Source organism: Orbicella franksi, chromosome 10 (genome assembly GCF_964199315.1).
Source record: "Orbicella franksi chromosome 10, jaOrbFran1.1, whole genome shotgun sequence".
Classification (NCBI taxonomy): Eukaryota; Metazoa; Cnidaria; class Anthozoa; order Scleractinia; family Merulinidae; genus Orbicella; species Orbicella franksi.
The window spans coordinates 24,611,268-24,632,434 of record NC_138154.1 but is presented as its reverse complement, the minus strand read 5'-3'; the positions used below and the strand labels follow the sequence as shown (position 1 = coordinate 24,632,434).

Here is a 21,167-nt window from a genome sequence, read left to right as displayed (position 1 = left end):
CACTTGAGTGAGGTACAAATACTCCTGCACAGCTGCCGACAGTGCAATGTACTCTGCCTCACAAGATGACAGCGCCACCGTTGGCTGTTTCCTCGAACGTGACTTCCAGGAAATAAGAGGGCCAGCTTTGTTTAGACTGAAACAGCACCCACTGGTACTTCGCCTATCATCTGCCGACGACGCCCAGTCAGCGTCACTATAAACAACCAAAGTTAGGCCATCATCACATTTCCTGTAACATAGCTCATAGCGGAGAGTGCCCTTCAAGTACCTTAAAACATGTTTCACTGCAGTCCAGTGTTCCTGAACTGGACTAGACAGAAACTGTGACAACCTACTTACAACCCAACATATGTCTGGTCTGGTACATGTCATAGCATAAACCAAGCTACCAACAGCTTCACGATATCTTCTGGGATCACAAGGTGTTTCACTACAAAACTCAAACTTCTGCTCAGAAAGTGTGGCCCTTGGCTTGCAATCAGAAATTTCAAACCTCTCAAGGATTTTGCTTAAGTATCTTCTCTGGATCATCTTCACAAATTCGTCACCCTGTTCAAAATCAATGCCTAAGAAATATGAAAGTTTACCCAGGTCTTTCATGCGGAATCTCTCCTGAAACATCTGTTTAGCCTCAGACATCAGAACTATGTCACTTGCTGCAATAATGATGTTGTCGACCCAAACAAGTATTACAACTATTTTACTCCCAAACTGTTTAGTATACATACAGTTGTCAACTGGACTCTGAACAAACTGGTTATCAAGTAGGAAACAGTGTAACACATTGTTCCAATTTCTACCTGATTGCTTCAATCCATACAGGGATTTGTTTAACTTATACACAAGTCTCCCATTAGAACTACTAGGGGCTTCAAAACCTTCAGCTTGGTCCATATATATCTCACAATCATTGGGAACATTTAGGTATGCTGTTTTGACATCCATATGGTGTAGAATTAAATCGTGTTGTGCTGCTATTCGCAACAGAGCACGTACTGATGTGAGATTTGCCGTAGGGGGCAAATGCTTGCTGATAATCTACACCTTTCACTTGACTATAGCCTTTAGCAACATACCTAGGCTTATAGGTTTTAGCACCATCAGAACCTTCTTTGATAGTGTAGACCCAACGGCCCCCTACTGAATTCCTACCCTCTGGTAGGGTGGTTAGAATAAATGTCTCATTCTCGATAAGAGAATCCATTTTTTCTCTCATTGCTGCCTTCCAATTTTCTGACTCAGGAGATTCAATTGCCTCTTGGTATGTCTGGGGAAAAGCTGAAACCTTGTAACAATAATCAACACTAGATAATACCTGGTCACTCTCAGCATTAACCTCATCCAGATCAGTAACATAGCCATTAAGGTATGCTGGGCGTCTCCTCTTCCTGGTGGGGTATCTCGCACCTTCAGTCACAGATTGGGGGTTCCTATCAGTTTTGTCTTCAGTCACAAGCTTCTCAGCCAGTTCACCTGAGAATTTCTCCGACCTATGAAAATCAGATGCACTACACATATCAGGGCTAGTGTTCACAGCCTGTTCGCCTGAGATTTCCTCAGACCTGTTAACACCAGATGCACTACACATATCAGGGTTACTGTCCTCAGCCTGTTCGCCTGAGATTTTCTCAGGCCTGTTAACACCAGACGCACTACACATATCTGCATTAGTGTTACGCCGTAACAACATGAAATCATCTTCATCACATAACAGACTTCCTGTTTGAGTGTGTTTCTCATTAACACTCTCCGAAGGGAATTTTACCACCCTGTGCTTAATCACCTTAGCAATCTTTGGTAAATACACAAGGCAAGCGGGGCTTAGCTTGTCGTACCCCAGAAAAATCCCTTTGGTACACATAGGGTCTAGCTTCTTTTTCTCCTGCTTGTAGGCATAACATTCAGATCCGAAAAATCTCATGTCAGACAAGTTAGGTCTCTAACATGTCAGAGCAAAGTAAGGTGTTTGCTTTAAGCGATTGTTAAAGAACCTATTGCGCGTGTATGTTGCTGCCATAACAGCATATGGCCAGAACACCTTAGCTAAACTGGCCCGTATGGGCGGGCATCTCCCCATTTCAAATAGGGTTCTCCAGTGCCGCTCGGCTGTGCCGTTCTGGTGTGGTGAAAAGGGGGCAGAGGTATCATGCCTTGTGCGATTCCTCCTGAGAAGTGCCTCTAAATTCAGAGAAGTAAACTCACCACCATTGTCAGATCTCATACATTTGACCTTACCACAAGGGGCTAAATCTGCCAAAAATCTCTCTGTACCAGCCACTGCGTCACTCTTGTTCCTCAGAAAGTACACAAAAACTGCACCTGAAAAATCAAAAGGCCAAACAATATTTAAAACCGTCCTTAGAGGCTGGATCAACAGGTCCAACGAGGTCAGTATGAAGTAACTCTAGTGGGGCAGTCACACGTGCATCAGGCTTTCTATTCCTATTCTGTGTGAGGTTTCCTAGCATACATACACTACAATCGCTGGCTTTGCTAGAAATCTTATAGCTAACCTTCATACCATCTACAACATGCTCTAGTTTCTTAATGTCATCATAATTACAATGTCCTAGGATTTGGTGCCACTCATTTATAGGGCGTCCATAGTTTACGGAATCAGAGTCAGTGATGTTATCATACGTGTTCAAATAATACAATCTGCCCTGCTTCTCAGTGACAAACTTTGTGCCATCCTTGTGTGTCAGTTCAGCAGAATCTGGCTGGAAAGCCACACTGGCACCCCTCTCTGTTGCAGCTTGAAGGCTTACCAGAGACATTCTCATCCTCATGGGCATTAGTCTCAAAAACAAATGAGTGTTCAATGTCCTGGTCTGTTTTCTCAGATACTTGATTAACCTTGTCACCTTTCTTTCTTCTATGACGACATGCTCGATCACTGTGCGACCTTGAGCGGCAAGTATTGCACCACTTCCCTCCTTTGGGCTTCTTGGGAGAGAAACGAGCTATATGACCTTGTTGGATTCAGTTGAAGCAGGTAAGATTTCCTTTTCCTCTCACTGGTGGTTTTAGCTGTTGGAAATTGTCTTCTGCTTTCAAAATGGAGTCGTTATTATCTGCTGTTCTTGCTCTCTCAGTGTCCTCAAAGCTTCTTAGAGAGGCTTTGAATTCGCTAAATGTTTGTTGCTTCTCGCTCTGTGTGACAACCACAACAAACGGTTGGTAACTTTGAGGTAATCCTTTGAGTACCATTGCTATAAGAAGACTGTCAGTTACAGTTTCTCCCGCATTTTTCAAAGCTGTTTCCGCCGTCTCCGCTCTAATTACATAGTCAGTGACAGACTCATTCACCGATCTAACTAAGGATGTTAGTTCGGTATAAAGCGAAATCACACGTGGTTTCCCAGTCCCAGCGTAATGGACTCGTAGAATCTGCAGCGCCCTTCTTCCATCGTCAATTGCATCTCTCATTACCAGCGCTGGGCTTTTGTCATCTAGGAACTGGATTAGTTCGGCAAACGCCTCCTCGTTTTTGCTAGCATTAGCTTCCTCATCCCAGCTCTCAGACACGAGAACGTCTTTCAACTTTTGCAATCTCGTGTAGCCAAGGAATTTGCCCTCCCATTGCTTGTATTTTCGCTCATCCCCATCGAAAATTAATCTTCCAAATCTTCCAGGAACATCTCATCTGGGCCCATAACCTGTTGAATTCGCTTCTTCTGTCTTGATGGAGTGGGATTTTAAAGATTCAAAGATCACACTTAGAACACATGAGTCAGTTACGTTAGACCCGAAAGAACAAGATCCGGGGATTTTTATTACTATCACTTATGTACTACATGTATGATGTCACATTCTTTAACAGGACATTCCAGTGACGCCAATGAACTATTTCAACGTAAACAACACTCTTTCAGTGGCATTATCGTTATTTATGCTTTCTTCGAAAAGGGGCATTTTAAATCTGCCGTGTGGCACTAAATTTTCACGGGAGTTTATTTTTGCGAATCGGCGATATTTTTTATTTTGCGGGAACTGATTTTTGCGATTGTAGAAGACTTGGTTTTCTTACTGGGTACTAGCTTTTGCCATCTTCGCGAAGACCCGTTTAAATACCTCTTACAAACCGAGTTCGAGGGCAGCACTGTAAGTTACGGATTAAGATTTTTCCCCATCGATTTATGGCCCAAGGGCGAAGCGCGCGGGGCATAAATCGAAGGGGAAAAACGAGGATCCTTAACTTACAATACAGACCGAGTTAACGAGGTCAGTAAGATATTTATTATATCTGTACTGGATGTGTGACGGGTTCGGGAACGATTTCTATTCACTCAGAACGACTTCAAATTTCTGAAGCACCTCGAAAGCAAAACGAGTCAATTTGAAATCGTTGTTTAATAAGTGACTCTTAAGTCGTTAGCAGACTTCAATAGACAATTTTAGAAGTAAAAGAAAGTTTTAAACTTTTACTTGCTTAAAAAGTTAAGAACACTTGGCAATGAATCACAAAACATTTTGGCAACAAAAACAGTTTTAAATTTTAGCGGGCCGTACAGTTGAATACGGATAATTAGAACCCGAGCAAATGTGGCTGGAAAAGGGCAGATGTATAATTTATTTTGGATTTCTTTTTTTCATCACGCTATAATATTATTATAAACACACCATTTTGCTTTCACTACACAACCGAACGCACACAAAGGTGACCACAGCTATTAATAGGATTAGGAACGAACTCCTGCTCACGGATGATTAAAAGCACAGCTATGATAGGAACTTGCAAACTTGACACTTCGTTGACCACATTTTCGCATTAATTAATTTGCCGAATCATATTCACGTACGTAGATAATTTGGTACGATCAATATACTTGAGGGAGTGTGACCACGTTTAAATGCGTGACACGCAATGAAGGACATTAGTGCAATGCATATAATTCTTGCCGAAAGTGTTGGCACATTTGCCAAATATCTTCCCTACTTCGATTTCCCTCAATTCCCGGCAACGGTGAGCTCTCAAGCATACTGTACGAGTACTATAATTTTTCACGTTGGTATTGTAAGATAGTTTTGTGCTGGCATGTAGATTCGTTGGTATGACGGTTACGTAATTATGCTAAGAAGTTAATATTTAAGGAGTTGTCACTTCGACGGCATCTCCGCTTTTGATCAGTTCATTTTGGAAATTTTGTTTTAGTAAATTTCGAGCAATGCCTGATCCACCGCCGGAGACTGCATCATTCCAACCTCAGTCGATAGACGTTTCTAATTATGACATGATCTCGCTGATTTCTTCTCTCCTTGATGGGAATTTGCAGAAAACGTTTGGTGATTTCAAGCGCTCATTAGACGAACGCGAGGTTGAGACTCGGCGAGAACTGAAGAAATTGAAAACAGACTCTAAGGCAGCTAGTTCACTTCAGTTTAAAGGTAACAGAATCCAGTTTGAGTTCAATACACGGCTCCTTGACTGCCTGGATCTGGCTATCTCTAATTTGTCCGAGGGAAACCTGCTGCCCGTTCAACAACATCTCCAAAAGGCCAAGTCTGACCTCGAGGAACGCATTAAGTTGATCCGCTTGGCTGACAAAAGTCCCGCTGGCTGGGCTGTAGTTGAGGAATATGTGTCCGATGAGCTCGCCGAAAATTCTGAAGACGAGAAGAAACTTCGAGCGGCTGAGCGACGTGCGCTTACCAATATTAAACTAGAAGTCTTCCAAACCTCGTGTTTCAAGGATTTCAAGAGCTCCTAAATCCCGAGATTGTTAAGCTACACAAGGGTCTGGGTCTTCTGATTCTGCTACATCTCTTCCATTTTCTGCTCACTCTAATTTTCGTCAGCCCTTTCGTGCCGCCCGACAAGTCCAGCCTTCGGACGTCTGCTTTAACTGCAATCAGCAAGGACACTGGGCTAATTCGCCAGCCTGCCCTCTTTTCTACAAGACAAGAGGTAGTTTCACCAACACTGGCGCCATTTCAACGTCCACAAAGTCAACCACCGTCTGATTTGGCAAATGTTCTTGCAAGATTGGGTCCAGATAAGTACTCTGACTTTGACTTTGACTTGGATCACATTTCTATTGATTCTAGCTTTGCTGAATATTTTGAAGGCTCTAGTCAGGTTATTGTTAAGGGTAGGCTTAAAGCTAATATTTGTTATTGGTAAAGCATTGGCGCCTCTAAGTTTATTTTAGATACTTTAAGTTTTGGTTATAATATCCCCTTTTCACGGGAACCTAGAAGTATTTTTCTTACTAATAATCGCTCAGCTTTGGGTGAGAGTAATTTTGTAGAATCCGCTATTCAAGAGTTACTTAGTGTTGGCTCTATTGTTTCGTGTACTTACCCGCCTGACGTGGTCAATCCATTGTCAGTTTCTGTATAGTCAAGTGGTAAGAACAGGCCCATATTAGACCTCAGGCATGTTAATTTCTTTGTAAGTAAGTCCAAAATTAAGTTTGAGGATGCCCAGTCCATGCTAAATTTTTTCGTCGGCGATTCTCCTTCTAATTTGTGAGTTTATTCTTTCGATATTAAGTCAGGGTATCATCATGTTGAAATTTACCCCTCACATCAAAGATTTCTCGGTTGTTCGTGGGTTTTCAATGGGGTTCGAAAATATTTTAAGTTTGTCGTTCTGCCCTTTGGTCTTTCTACGGGCCCTTACATTTTCACCAAAGTTATTCGTCCCCTCGTCAAGCATTGGCGTGGTCAGGCCATCCGCATTGTAATTTATTTAGACGATTATTTAGGGGTATGTGGTTCGAAGGATACTTGCCTTCGACAATCTTTGTTGGTGCATTCTGATTTGATTAGCTCGGGGTTCGTTCTAAATAAGGATAAATGTATGTGGATCCTTGTTCAGTTGCTTCGCTGGCTTGGTTTTCATTTGGATTTTGCCCGGGGTTTATTGTCTATATTCCTGAAGATTAGATATCAGTTTTGCTTGCGTCCATTAGGGAGGTTTCTAGTTGTCGTGTAGTTACTGCAAGGATGCTGGCTCAGGTTACCGAGCGTATGATTTCCTGTATGCTTGTTTTTGGCCATATTTGCAAGATTATGAGGAAAGCACTGCATTCTGTTATTGGCAGCAGAGCATATTGAAACGCCAGGGTTTTTCTTACTACTGAAGCTATTTCTAAGTTAAATTATTGATGTTCCAATGCTCGAGCACTTATATAATTTAATTCTAGACCTTTGGTCTATCCAGTTAATATCCCTCATCACATTGTATATTCCGACGCTAGTGAAGTTGCTTGCGCTTCTTATATTTATGTTGAGGTCGCCGGAGGGGTTTCCTGTTGCCCACAAGAATTTTGATGATCTTGAAATGAAGCAAAGCTCCACTTGGAGGGAATTGAAGTCTGTTAGCTTTGCGTTAAGAAGTTTTGGCTCCATTTTGCATAATTCCTCTGTTAAGCTTTATACTGATAATAAAGCCGTAGCGTTCATTACAGATTCTGGGAGCAATAAGCTGCATTTGAATTCTATTGATAAGGATATTGTTTGTTTTACCTCTGCTCATGGTATTAGGTTGTCAGTGGAATGGATTCCCGGTACGCTTCATCAGAAAGCGGATTATTACCGTAAGATCGTTGATTTGGTGTGTTTCCAACGATTATTTTCGTGAAATTGATTGTCGATGGTGTCCTTTCGCCGTAGATTGTTTTGCTAGTTATGCGAATACCAAGTTGCCTAGGTGCTATTCGCGCTTTTACAGTCCTAACAATTTGGGTGTAGATGCTCTTAGTCATAGGTGGGAAGGTGAAAACTGTTTGTTGGTCCCTCCCGTTCGCCTTGTCACCCAAGTTATTGAGAATTTCAAATTATGCAAGTGCGTAGGCGCGCTTGTGGTCCCTTATAGGCCCATCTGCTATTTTTTGGCCATGCATTATTAATAAAGATCGTTGTTTCCGTAGTTATAATCTTGACTTGTTTATGTTTGTCGTTCTATTCTTTGGTCTTTCTACGGGCCCTTACATTTCCACCAAAGTTATGCGTCCCCTCGTCAAGCATTGGTTTAGTCAGGCCATCCGCATTGTAGTTTATTTAGACGATGGTTTAGGGGTATGCGGTTCGAAGGATACTTGCCTTCGAAAGTCTTTGTTGGCGCATTCTGATTTGATTAGCTCGGGGTTCGTTCCAAATAAGGATAAATGTATGTGGATCCTTGTTCAGTTGCTTCGCTGGCTTGGTTTTCATTTGGATTTTGCCCGGGGTTTATTGTCTATATTCCTGAAGATAAGATATTAGTTTTCCTTGCGTCCACTTAGGAGGTTTCTAGTTGTCGTATAGGTAGTGCAAGGATGCTGGTTGAGGTTACCGGGCGTATCATTTCCTGTACGCTTGTTTTTGGCCATATTTGCAAGATTATGACGAAAGCACTGCATTTTGTTATTGACAGCAGAGCATATTGAAACGCCAGGGTTTTTCTTACTACTGAAGCTATTTCTAAGTTAAATTATTGATGTTCCAATGCTCGAGCACTTATATAATTAAATTCTAGACCTTTTGTCTATCCAGTTAATATCCCTCACCACATTGTATATTTCGACGCTAGTGAAGTTGCTTGCGCTTCTTATATTTATGTTGAGGTCGCCGGAGGGGTTTCCTGTTGCCCACAAGAATTTTGATGAACCTGAAATGAAGCAAAGCTCCACTTGGAGGGAGTTGAAGTCTGTTGGTTTTGCATTAAAAAGTTTTGGCTCCATTTTGCGTAATTCCTCTGTTAAGCTTTATATTGATAATAAAGCCGTAGCGTTCATTACAGATTCTGGGAGCAATAAGCCGCATTTGAATGCTATTGCTAAGGATATTTCCTGTTTTACCTCTGCTCATGGTATTGGGTTGTCAATGGAATGGATTCCCGGTACGTTTCATCAGAAAGCGGATTATTACCGTAAGATCGTTGATTTGGTGTGTTTCCAACGATTATTTTCGTGAAATTGATTGTCGATGGTGTCCTTCCACCGTAGATTATTTTGCTAGTTATTGAAATTTCAAGTTGCCTAGGTTCTATTCCCGCTTTTACAGTCCCAACAATTTGGGTGTAGATGCTCTTAGTCATAGGTGGGAAGCTGAAAACTGTTTGTTGGTCCCTCCCGTTGCCTTGTCACCCAATTTATTGAGAATTTCAAATTATGCAAGTGCGTAGGCGCGCCTGTGGTCCCTTATTGGCCATCTGACATTTTTGGGCCATGCATTATTAATGAAGATCGTTCTTTCCGTAGTTATATTCTTGACTTCCTTTATGTTGCTGAAGGGAAGCGAGTTTTTGTGCATGGTGCTAATAAGAATTGTATTTTTGGTTCTGTTAATGTTAGTTCTCCTGTTCTTTTCTTACGTGTCAATGGAGCCAGTTAAATTTATGCCATTAGTTTGTATTTTTTGCGTCATCAGCTCTCGGAATTAAAGTGTTTGCCCCTTGACTTTGTGCGTTTATTTCTTTTGCCACTGGGCTTTTTTCACGGCCATTAGTAGTAGTCCGTATTGAGATTTGTTACTTGCTGTATTCCCCACTGGACTATCTGCCTATACCTGAGATGATTTTTCTGTTTAATTTGTCATTATTTAAAATTATTGTTCTATTTTTTTTTTCTGCACGAGGTGATACTGTTTTTGCGCGGACTAGTTCCACCCTACAGAATCCTGAACTCCGAAGACTTGCCAGTTCGCTTCCGACTCGTTCATTGCAAGGCTCCATGCACCACTGATCAGTATTCTATGTCCTTTCAGAAATTCAGAGTCTGGGCATCTTGCTTTCCCGAGATCACTGCTTTGCCTACAAGGCCGCTAGACGTCGCTCTTTACCTAGAGCATCTTATTGAAAGTGATACAAGTTCCTCCGTATTTCATCATGCGTCTTGTGGTATTTCGTGGGCTAACAAGCTCTATGGTTTTCCTGATACATGCCAAGATCCTCTGATAAAGAACATTCTCGAGGCAGGTGTCCGGATTTCCGCTAAACCAGTGGTTAGAAAGGAGCCAGTTATTCCTGAGATGATTTCTTCAATATGTTCAAAGCGTGCCTCGCCATCTGCTAACCTGGCTAGTCTCCGAATTGCAGCTTTATTTATTACTGCTTATTGTGCATTTTTACGCTTTGATGAGCCAGCTAAGTTGCGCTGTTGTGATGTAAATTTCTATAATTTGGATTACGTTAAGATAATTATTGCTAGTAGTAAGACTGACGTGTACAGGGATGGTTCCTCAGTTCTTTTGGCTCGGTCAGGTACTGTCACTTGTCCCTATACGATACTTTCTCGTTATTTTCATCTCGCTGCTTTGAATTGCAATTCTAGCGATTTTGTATTAGGCAATCTTGTTTATCAAAAGTCCACTCTTAGTTATTCTTTAGGTTCGCGCCCTATATCCTATACCAGGGCTAGGGAGCTTTTGCCGCTTAATTCCTTAGTTGAACTAGGTTTTCCTAAGTCTAGTTATGGTTTGCCAGCGACCTCGACACGTTAGTAAAGTTCTTATCTTATCTTATCTTATAGCTTAAGATCACGTGGTGCCTCTGCCGCTGCGAATGCTGGCATCAGCGATCGTTCGTTTAAACGACACGGTCGTTGGAAATAGGATCGTGCAAAGGACGGCTATGTTAAAGACAACATCAGTTCCCTTCTTTCAGTTTCTCGTTCCCTAGGTCTATACTTCTCTTTAAATTGTACTTTATCTTCGAAATGGGGCAATTTAAGTCTGATCAAAAAACGAGATGCCTCCTCCTATATGACTGATGTTTTCTTACTTATACCAAGTTTGAAATTATTTTGTTTTCGTTTCCCTGCAAAGTGACTAGACTACAAATATAATTTTTCATGTTATTGTAAGATAGTTTTGTGCTGGTACGTAGATTCGTTGGTATGCAGGTTACGTAATTATGCCAAGAAGTTAATATTTAAGGAGTTTGTCCGTTAGGAGGTGTCACTTCGACGGTATCCCCGCTTTTGATCAATTCATTTTGGAAATTTTGTTTTAGTAAATTTCCGTGTTTTTGTTTACTACGTTTATTGTGTTAATAACTACCCCAGTGCAATCTATGTCTGATCAATAAACGAGATGCCCCCTCCTATATGACTAATGTTTTCTTACTTATACTAAGTTAGAAATTATTTTGTTTTCGTTTCCCTGCAAAGTGACTAGACTACAAATATAATTTGTCACGTTATTGTAAGATAGTTTTGTGCTGGTATGCAGATTCGTTGGTATGCAGGTTACGTAATTATGCCAAGAAGTTAATATTTAAGGAGTTTGTCCGTTAGGAGGTGTCACTTCGACGGCATCCCCGCTTTTAATCAGTTCATTTTGGAAATTTTGTTTTAGTAAATTTCCGTGTTTTTGTTTACTACGTTTATTGTGTTAATAACTACCCCAGTGCAATCTATGTCTGATCAATAAACGAGATGCCCCCTCCTATATGACTAATGTTTTCTTACTTATACTAAGTTAGAAATTATTTTGTTTTCGTTTCACTGCAGAGTGATTAGACAAAGAGTCCTTATCTAAGAAGGGTTCAACGTCGAACAGGAAAGGCGGGGGGGGGGGGGGGCGGACAATCTTTGTACCTTAAAGAGTAAACAGATCATTGTAGTGAATGCTTTTGCATGCTAAAGCAACATAGTTCATAGGGAGTGTACTAATCCTGTCCGATGCGACCTTTTGCATGTAACGAGCTGTATTCAATGAGGGTCTCACTGAGGTTAACCGACTAGCGACAAAGGGCAAAAAATATTACTGATTACTGACAAAAGGAGGGAAAAAAGTACCGACTAGCGACAAAAAAGTTAACTGAGATTTAGGAACAACCGACAAAGGTCGAAAATTTTAACCGACAACCGACAAAGTAATGAAATTTCAACCAACAGCCGACACGATGACCCATCCCCCCCCCCCCCCATTCAGACCCTCTTTAATGTCACCACAGTTTTTAAAAAGTCGCTATTTCAAGGTTAAATAGGTGCTCAATACTTTTAAAATTAATGCACGGGAATAGAATGTTGAATTTCAATGTTCAAGAAAACAAAACATGTCCAAGGGAAACAAAACACAATCAAGGTATCTGTTTTCGACAAATAAACTGTCCGATGTGTCACAGTTGCGAAACAGTCACCCCTCTTGTGCTAAGAATCTCAGTCGTTGGTTATCAATACTGTCAATAGCGTCCTTCAGTCGTAGATTGCTGTTTAGGTGACATTTCAAGACAACATTTCAATGTTTTCATGAACAATATTCGAGCGAATGAGCTCTTGAACCAAGATATAAAGTAATATAGGTTCATTGCGAGTTAAGTTGTTCTTCTTTCAATTGAATACTTCAATCTTAATTAATAAATCTCAACAAGAGATATTCTTTTGATCTCAGTTGATATTTTCCCTTGGTATCAAAAGTGTAAACGGTTAATTCCTTTTGATGGTCGAGATCCAGCTATCGCTAACAAATCTGGTGAATAGGCAATAAAACGGAATGATGAAATAGTAAAAAAGTCAGTGGCTAGGAAATGTAAATATGATGTTCCGACTTCCTTGAGCGATAGAGTGCTTATCAAACCATCCGTGGTAGAAGTGGGTGGCGGGGGCTGACCTGAAAAAAATCAACCCAATTAAACATTTTAGGGCCCTTCAGATCTTAATTTTTCCCATGCAAATCAGCTAATGGAATCGATTAATCGATCTTATATTGCTTCTTAACACGATCTACCTCAGCGGAAGTTTGTTTGTTCTTAGAACTTCCATGGAAACTTAACTGCTCCCCTTGAAATACCGGTTATACGAACAACCTGATCTCAACTGACCATAGCTAAAAGAAAAATACCTGATATCAGTATGCAATGCTTTTTAGAATCAGGTCCGCTATCAAACAAATTCCTTTCATTTTTTATGAATTATATAATGCAAATAAAATTAAATGAACCACGTATAAAAGAAAGCTCTAGCTCTGTAACATTTTATAGTTATCCATCTAAAAGAAATAACTAGACAGAGATCAGGCTAAATGGATTTCACATGTGCTTTTCTAGTAAGGAATATTACTGCTAAGGTTATTGAACTCTTAGATTTTTTGATTCTGAAAGTTTAACTTTAAAAGGCCTAATCTTTTGTGTTTTACCCTCGTTAGGTTTCTCTCTTTTTCGGTAAACGTGCTCTTTATTATCTATTATAGGGCATGTTACCTTGTTTCAGAGCTTTAAAAACACCCAATTTTTGCTGCTTAAAGGAAATGCCACATTGAAACGGTTTCAGCCGAAGGGTAGTTACAAACAGTTTTTGGGCGTTTAAGAACTTATTTCAAAGGACTGCGAGACATAAAAAAATTATGATGAGGACATCAAAGATCTTTATTTCTTGTGAAATTTTTACAACGGCGCAGTCTCCCGATTTACTCATTACTCAATGACTATGTTAGTGATTTCCATTTATTCATTTATTTTAACTTAATGTAAAGCGCTTTTGAGTATGTTTGTCTAGTTCTAGCGCTATACAAGTCTATTATTATTATTATTATTATTATTATTATTATTATTATTATAATTGAATATACAGTTTATTCCCGCTATTTCGAACTCTCGGGGAAACAAAAAATAGTTCGAAATAGCGGGAATTCGAAATAAGGGAGTTCGGATCTAACTGTATCATTTCTTCATCCCTATGTAGGCTGCTGTTGTGTGCTCACTGGTCCCTGTGGAAACAACAGCTCCCCGGAGCCTCCAGTCACTTTTAAGAAAAAAAAGCGACGACTGTCCTGGTAATCTTTTACAGATTCACTTTGATGGAAATAGAACCGAGGCAAAATGCAATGGACAATCCACAAAGACCTTAACAACTAGTAAGTCTCAGTAAAATCTTTACTAGTGTTGTTGCCCTAAGGCCCCAAATTTACGAACTGATCATTAATTTCTGATTTTGAAGCTCGTTATATGCGGTTTCTCGAGAGGCGAGAAACCGCGCGCAAATGCGCACAAACTATTATAAAAATGGTTTTAGCTATAGTGGCGTCATTCTTTGGACTAGATCTTACATTGTTAATTTTCAATTCGTATTTTGTAATTATTCTTTATTGTTTATTTACAAACGACCCCACAAGCTGCAAGCTCAATTGCTTATTGTGTTTAAATAAAGGTTACTTCCTTCCTTCCTTCCTTCCTTCCTTACTTACCGTCTTACTTGTGACTTAAGGGAAGCAGAGTCTCTGAGGTAGTTTAAACGCCTACTCGAATGAGGTGTATAGGCACGGCATTCGTGGAAAGCAGCTTTTTTATTTTATTATTTTTATTATATTAGATATTAGGAATTGAAAATATTTGTAGTTTTAGCTGACGAGTTTTTTACCGCGTTAAAATAAATAAAGATCGTCTTGCCCGTATTGTTTAATCGAATGAGATTGAATGTTGTCTAGTAGGATCAGTAATTGAAATTGTTTGAAGAAATGTTCCCTAATAGTGTATTTTGTATTGCAAAGGATTTACGATTGAGGATACCAAAGCCGGAAAGAAGTGCATCCAATACACTGATGAACAAGGTGGTAACACACGCTACTACGCGCTGAAGGTCATTAACAGGACAAGGGTAACACCGACGGTCACTTTTATGGTGAGTTAAAACTACCTATAAGCGTCTATTGGCAAGTTTATTTCATACACACTTTTTACTGATATTATAGTTCTACAGTGGGCCGTACCGGGCCGTAACACTGTCGAATTTATTGGACATGTACTACTAAGGTGAAATTTGGACAGAAGGATGATTTCTTTCCACCTACGCTAGATCTGAAATTCCTGAGTTTGTTGACGTTCAGTTCACACACAAACGAAACGATTTTGTTGTTTTGGTGCGAGCGATCTATGAAAACAACAGTATTCAAGAAAAGTAAGAGACTATGATCTAGTACCTTGAAAAAAGTCAATTGGGCTGAAACATTGCCCTGGATCGATCAGCTGTATAATATCCGAAGTCTATATAGAAACATGCAACTCAAGAGCTTTATTGGCTTAGCCATCATGGTATATGAGTAATTCACCTTTTGCTGTTCATTTACAGAAAATATCCATTCATTTGTGTCCAAATTTGTTATATCATGGTCAATATACTATCATTAACACCAATATGACCTTCATTTCCGCGTAAGGAACGTTCAAGAATAACATTTACTTATGTATTAACATTCAAAATCATCAAAAGATAAACAATACTTTCCTTTGACATTCATTGGCTGTAAATGTATTTTCATTTTTGTGGAATAAAATTCGTTGTCACGAAACGACAATCATTTACACTTTTGGACAATCCTTTTTCAACGAAAGACTTTCAATGACAGAATTTGCATGAGAACTCACAATCAATTGCATTATTATACAACCATATCCGTGAAGGTGACAATCTTTAGTATGTTGAGACAGACATTACCGTGTTTTCAACTAACGTTAAGAGAAAACAATAGTTCTTTAGCGTAATTCTTTTGAACAGAGATGCTGTGGTTCTGTTAGCTTTGATTTCATTACACCTGCCACAACCGTGGCCAGATTTATCCAACACAGTTGTTTGTTTACATTTTAAATGTGGTCCTTATCGGAAAGTACGTAACCGGAAATGCAAGCAGAGCTCGCGCAGTATTGGGCCTTGTTTTGAATGCATGCCTTGATATAAATAAATGTTATTATGGCTGTAATGTTTGTCTACCCGCACTTAATATTGTCACCTTCACGGATATGGTTATATAATAATGCAATTGATTGTGAGTTCTCATGCAAATTCTGTTATTTAAAGTCTTTTGTTGAAAAAAGATTATTCAAAAGTGTAGGTGATTGTCGTTTCGTAACAACGAATTTTATTTCGACAGAAATGAAAATACATTTACAGCCAATGAATGTCAAAGGAAAGTATTGTTTATCTTTTGATGATTTTGAATGTTAATACATGTGTAAATGTTATTCTTGAACGTTCCTTACGCGGAAATGAAGGTCATATTGGTGTTAATGAGAGTATATTGACCATAATGAAACAAATTTGGACACAAATGAATGGACATTTTCTGTAAATGAACAGCAAAAGGTGGTGATATATAGATTTAGCCAAGCCTAAAAGCGAAGCTCCTGGACCGGTTTGTTCAAAGCTCGATTAAGCTAACCCAGGATAAGCGAGAATTTTGATTTGATTTTGTAACTTTGCGGTCAGGTTTTCTGTATTTTGTTTGGCCATCTGTTTTGGGTTTGAATAAACTCAAACTACAAAAACAAAAGTTGTGAAAAACATCTGTATAAAAGAGAAATTTATGATTTTGTCAACTTCACCTCCTGGGTTGGCTTTATGTAGACTGAATTTCAGCCGCCTCCTCCGCTCGCTCAGTCACTCGGGGAGAGAGACGTCTGAACGCACTGGGGGACAATGCTGTCCGGTGACGTCACTACCCAAAAACCTGGTAGTGGTTCTGATTGGTTGCCGTGTTAATTTATTCGCCCGACTGGAATAATTTGAATAATTTTATTGCCAAACTTCGCACGTTCAAGATGGCAGAAGAAACAAACAAAGACTTAATCCGCATCAAGAAAAGGCACTTTCAGAATTTCTTAGCGGAAGCGATGTATTCGTAAACTTGCCTACGGGATATTATCAGCTCCACGCAACATTGTACAGACTCATTCCACGCGTCAGATATTTCGATTTGAAAAAAAAAAAAAAATAGTTACGGAATGACGGCCTTTATTAGTCTTGTAAGCACTGTGCGCAACACTCGTAGCAGATATCAGACCTCTGTGCGTATCGCGCGACCCGGAGATGTTGACAGCTCCGTGTCTAGAGTGAAATGACTGACTGCTCGCCCAGTCCAAGGCTCCTTATATAGCGCGGGTCCTTGTTTAATATATCAGATGTAAGATGGCTCCACTTGTGGCAATTGAACTTTCAAAGCAGCAAAGCATAGTCGTTATTATTTCGCCATTGTTTGCTTTACAGCGGTTATCAATTACACGCGACCTTCAGTGCAAAAACGTCTTGACAAAACCCAAGGTTTGTGGGACGTCAATCATCTCCTTCTCCTTCCGACTGTATGTGAAATTTACCTGAAAAAAAAAAAAAAAAAAAAAAAGGCCGTCGATAAAACCAGGAACATGGAACATTCCGGAACATCCCGGAACATCCAATAATTATCATAATTATGCGAAAAATATGTAAATTTAAATTTTTAAAACTAACATAAACAAAAATAAACTGGTATCAGCTTGAAATATGAAAAGATATTATTGGGGATAGGGGAGTCAGTAGCAGAGGGGTAGGGAGCGTTGCGTATTTATTCAACTGACCACAATGAGTGCAGGCTCCTCTCCTCTTTCCCGCCAATTGCGTCACGTCGCTTTTCAGCACTCTGTTTTTCAACACAAACGTTGACGATTCTGACGACGAATGCCAGGTAATTCATTGCGTCTCCTTTTTTGATCCCTGATTTCTTCAACTCTGAGGTGTTTGTCTGAGCATCATCCAGTTGCTTGTTAAGTCAGTGTTCAAGTGTTCATAGTTTTGTCCCTATTCCATCTTCATGTTGCGATTTAACATTTCCAGTTTTCGCGCCGCTCCACTAGGAACGCCTGGCACTATGACCCACTAAGTGCAGGCTCGGCCTTTCCGGAAGCCCGAGTAACAAGCAAGTTATTATTAATAAACTAGTGGTAATCAAAGATTTATAGAGCAGCGCGTTCACGCGCGGTTTTCGCATGTCTGGTTTACTTTGGTGGTGTTCGAATGGCTCAATAGAAAGCTAAGTTTGATCGAATGTCAGATAACCGTGACGAACTGCACGTGAAGTTGAACTAGCGATGAATAGATTAAAGCCTGCGGTAAAAGTGTTTTTAATTAATTAAGTATTAACTTGTACTGGACAAACATTTTCCAGGAGATGCATCTGAACTGTTGGCGACACTAAGAATTCAATTTCAGATCGGCAACACTTGTAACAAATATTTCTAGAGACAATAAAGTTTTGACCAGCGACCCCGCAAGACAGCGGGCGCGTCGCCAAATGTTTTAAATTTTGTGTTTGTATTTGTTTACACTGTCATCAGAGGTCGAGCAGTCCGAACTAGTTTAGACAAGGAACTCGATGTCGAAGAGTTTCTATTTCTATCTCATGGAGAAACTATTTCTTCATAAGAAATCGTGTATACGCATATCTTTGCATTGACGTAATGAACTTGAATAAAGGAATCAGACTCGTGTACCCATACTTTTAGGTCCGATTAATGAGTTCCAACGCCACCACCTTAGTTTTCTGTGAAGAACGAAATCTGGGAATAAAGGACAGTCACATGATTAAACTGACGGTGAACGGCTGTAAGGAATGGATTAGTCTTCCTAGTTGCTAGCCTTCACTCGTTGCAGTCACTTTCATTTTTGTTTCTTTTTTCCTTTTTTTATGTTTTTGTTTTGCTTCTCTTTTCCGAGCTTATACCAGTTTATTTCTGTTTGATTTAATTTTTTAAAATTTTATTTTACATATTTTCCGCGTAATTATGATAATTATTCGATGTTCCGGGATGTTCCGGAATGTTCCATGTTCAAGGTTTTATCGACGGCCAAAAAAGTCTGTGACCTTGCAGCAGTCCACTCGCAAAAATTATCATTTTACTTTCGGTATGTACGGCTAGCTCACTAAATACATTGACATTAACCCTTCCTTAAAATCTATAAATGAAGACGTTTGCGTTTGTCGGGTTCTTCAACGACCATTCGCATGCATGAACGACCCCAAAATCAAGCAAATCTGCACGCGAGCGAACAAATTATTTCTGCACGTATTTCTTGGGGCTACGGACTGAACAATACTTAAACCTACTAACTTATGGCTTATTACCTTACAAAATTATAGGGTTTACAAGGAGTTTAAGTCTTGTTCAGTCCGTAGCCCCAAGACAAATACGTACAGAAATAATTTAGTTCGCGGGTACATTTGCTTGACCTCGGGGCCCGGCCTCGGGGTCATTCATGCATGCGAATGGCCGTTGAGAAACCCGATCCGCCCGTTCAGTCACAAGTTTAAGGAATATTTAATGCCAGTGTATTTACTGAGCTAGCCGAGCACACTGAAAGTAAAATAATAATTTTTACGCGTGGACTGCTGCAAGGTTTAAGACTTTTTTTTGTAAATTTTGCATCAGTCGGTGAGGAGGCGGAGATGATTGACATCCACCAAAACGTAGGCTTTGTCTAGACGCTTTTGCGCTGAAGGTCGCGTGTTATTAGGCATAAATTACCACATTTGACTCGTGACGTCACCGGACAGCATTATCACTCAGTGCTTTCAGACGTCTCTCTCCCCGAGTGACTCAGCGAGCGGAGGAGGCGGTTGAAATTCAGGCTAGGCTTTATGCAATTATTTACAGTAAGTTAACCTGCCACGAACCCGCGGTCGAACCGAAAACTAACACTTGGTCAGCGGTCAACATAAAAAACACGTGACGTCGATGAGCTCTAAAGTTGAGCCTGCGACATGGTCACGTGATACTGGTAAGCGGATACTTTGATTGACAGGTGTCAATTAACCATAACATGGATGTCAAACATCAAAGACGAACCAAGGCTACATGTTGCTGTCAACCTATTAGCTGGATTATGGTCGCCATCTTGCTCGACTCCGCCGTCGGCGTCGGGTGTACGCGCCCACGAACAATAGCTGGTTTTCACATGACGTCACTAAAATTCAAACTACAAAACTATTGATCTTCATGAGATTTTACTGTAATGATGTATAAGAGCAGCTGAAAACAAACATTCATACAAATTTTCGCTCCGAATGGTTTCTTGGTTTTGTGATACTCTACGCTTCAATTTCTAAGCTTTTGCGTGACGCGGCATTTACATGACGGCCTAGAGAGCTGTCATGATGGTTAAAAAAAGTGACTTATTTCAGAGAATTTGGCTGTCTGAACAGTTCATGTCTTAGAAAAAGTATTATTTGAATGTTTTAGAGTTCCTCGAGGGATAAATTCACGCTTTTGTAGCAAAACTCAGAGACAGATATTTCTGTTGGTTTCCGGTCGCCATGTTGGTGATGTTGGTGCTCATATGGATGGACACCAGCATGGCGTCTCCATACAAATCTCTATAAATTTGGGTAAAAAACTTCTCCGCATATCTTACATAAAAAAAGAAATGCTGTGACCAGAATCTTGGCGAGAGGCTTTACATATTTACCTTATTTCATTTCCCAGATTCTGGACTTTGATTTTTATTTTGATCTATTTTGAATGGCGTGACACTGAAAACCAGCAATACTGCTAGCCATGATAACCATGAGAAAATCAATGCATGGGCTTCCTTTTATTTCCTATATGAGTTTTCCCTTTCGATTTATAACCCGCGCGTCGCGCTTGGGCCATAAATCGAAAGGGAAAAAACTCGGTCCGTAACTTACAGTACGGACCTCGAACTCGGTTAGTAAGAGGTATTTATAACCCACCCATTAATTTTGGCGCGATTTTATTGGTTACTTTACGTCGCGTGGTGAAAACTCACAGGACAGTTATCACGCAATAGCCCCCGCCTGAGTCGATATTTGTCCTCCGATTGCTTCCGTCGAAGAGAAACACAGTCAGCACTAGAGTTTCAAATTTTCTTTTCTCTTACCTAGAAGGAAGCCAAACTCGCTTTGTTGAGCGTAGCGATAGTGACATTAAATAGCTGGTCGCAAATGCGTGTACATGTACCATCCGCCGCGCTATCGTAAAATAATTGTTTTAAAATTTTCTAAATTACACGGCGGCGCGAAGATAACAATGTTATTTTCGAGTAGTAAAATATTGTTTTGAACACAAGGAAATTAATTCATATCTTTAAGCCACCGTGAAAAAGCGAGAAATGACGTCATCATTAGTATCCTCTTCACTAGCGAGGATATGGAAAATACGCCACTCGGGTTCCGGATGTGGTTTTGTATGAATTGTACGAGTGATGTATTTCCCAGTACCCGTCTCTTGTGTCTAAATGCCCCTTATGTGGGCTATACATGTATGTGCGACCCCAAAGGGTATGGTTTGGTCAGAAATAGAGTTTCAATTTTGGCCCTTCCGTTCTCATATAGGGTATGATTTTCGCACTCTAGTCTCGGGTAGACTGGGTATCCCTTAACAATGCCTGTTACATTGGTCTGACACAGGGTATTGATTTAAGGGCGGTCATGATCAGGTCTTGAAAAATGAGGGGAAATTGCAGATTTTGGTCACA

The 21,167-nt window shown here is 40.1% G+C and overlaps 2 protein-coding genes across 2 annotated transcripts; both read left to right on the top strand.

Annotated features, from left to right (window-relative positions):
* The first annotated feature begins 4,982 nt into the window (after positions 1-4,982).
* On the top strand, positions 4,983-7,879 carry LOC145499564 (uncharacterized). Its single transcript, XM_081479085.1, has one exon. The coding sequence runs from the start codon at positions 5,172-5,174 to the stop codon at positions 5,712-5,714; it is 543 nt and encodes a 180-aa protein (XP_081335211.1). The 5' UTR covers positions 4,983-5,171; the 3' UTR covers positions 5,715-7,879.
* A 5,075-nt stretch (positions 7,880-12,954) lies between these two features.
* Positions 12,955-14,661, top strand: LOC145499567 (uncharacterized). Its single transcript, XM_081479089.1, has 3 exons — positions 12,955-12,978; positions 13,614-13,785; positions 14,419-14,661. The coding sequence occupies exons 1-3, from the start codon at positions 12,955-12,957 to the stop codon at positions 14,556-14,558; spliced, it is 336 nt and encodes a 111-aa protein (XP_081335215.1). The 3' UTR covers positions 14,559-14,661.
* Positions 14,662-21,167: the final 6,506 nt, after the last annotated feature.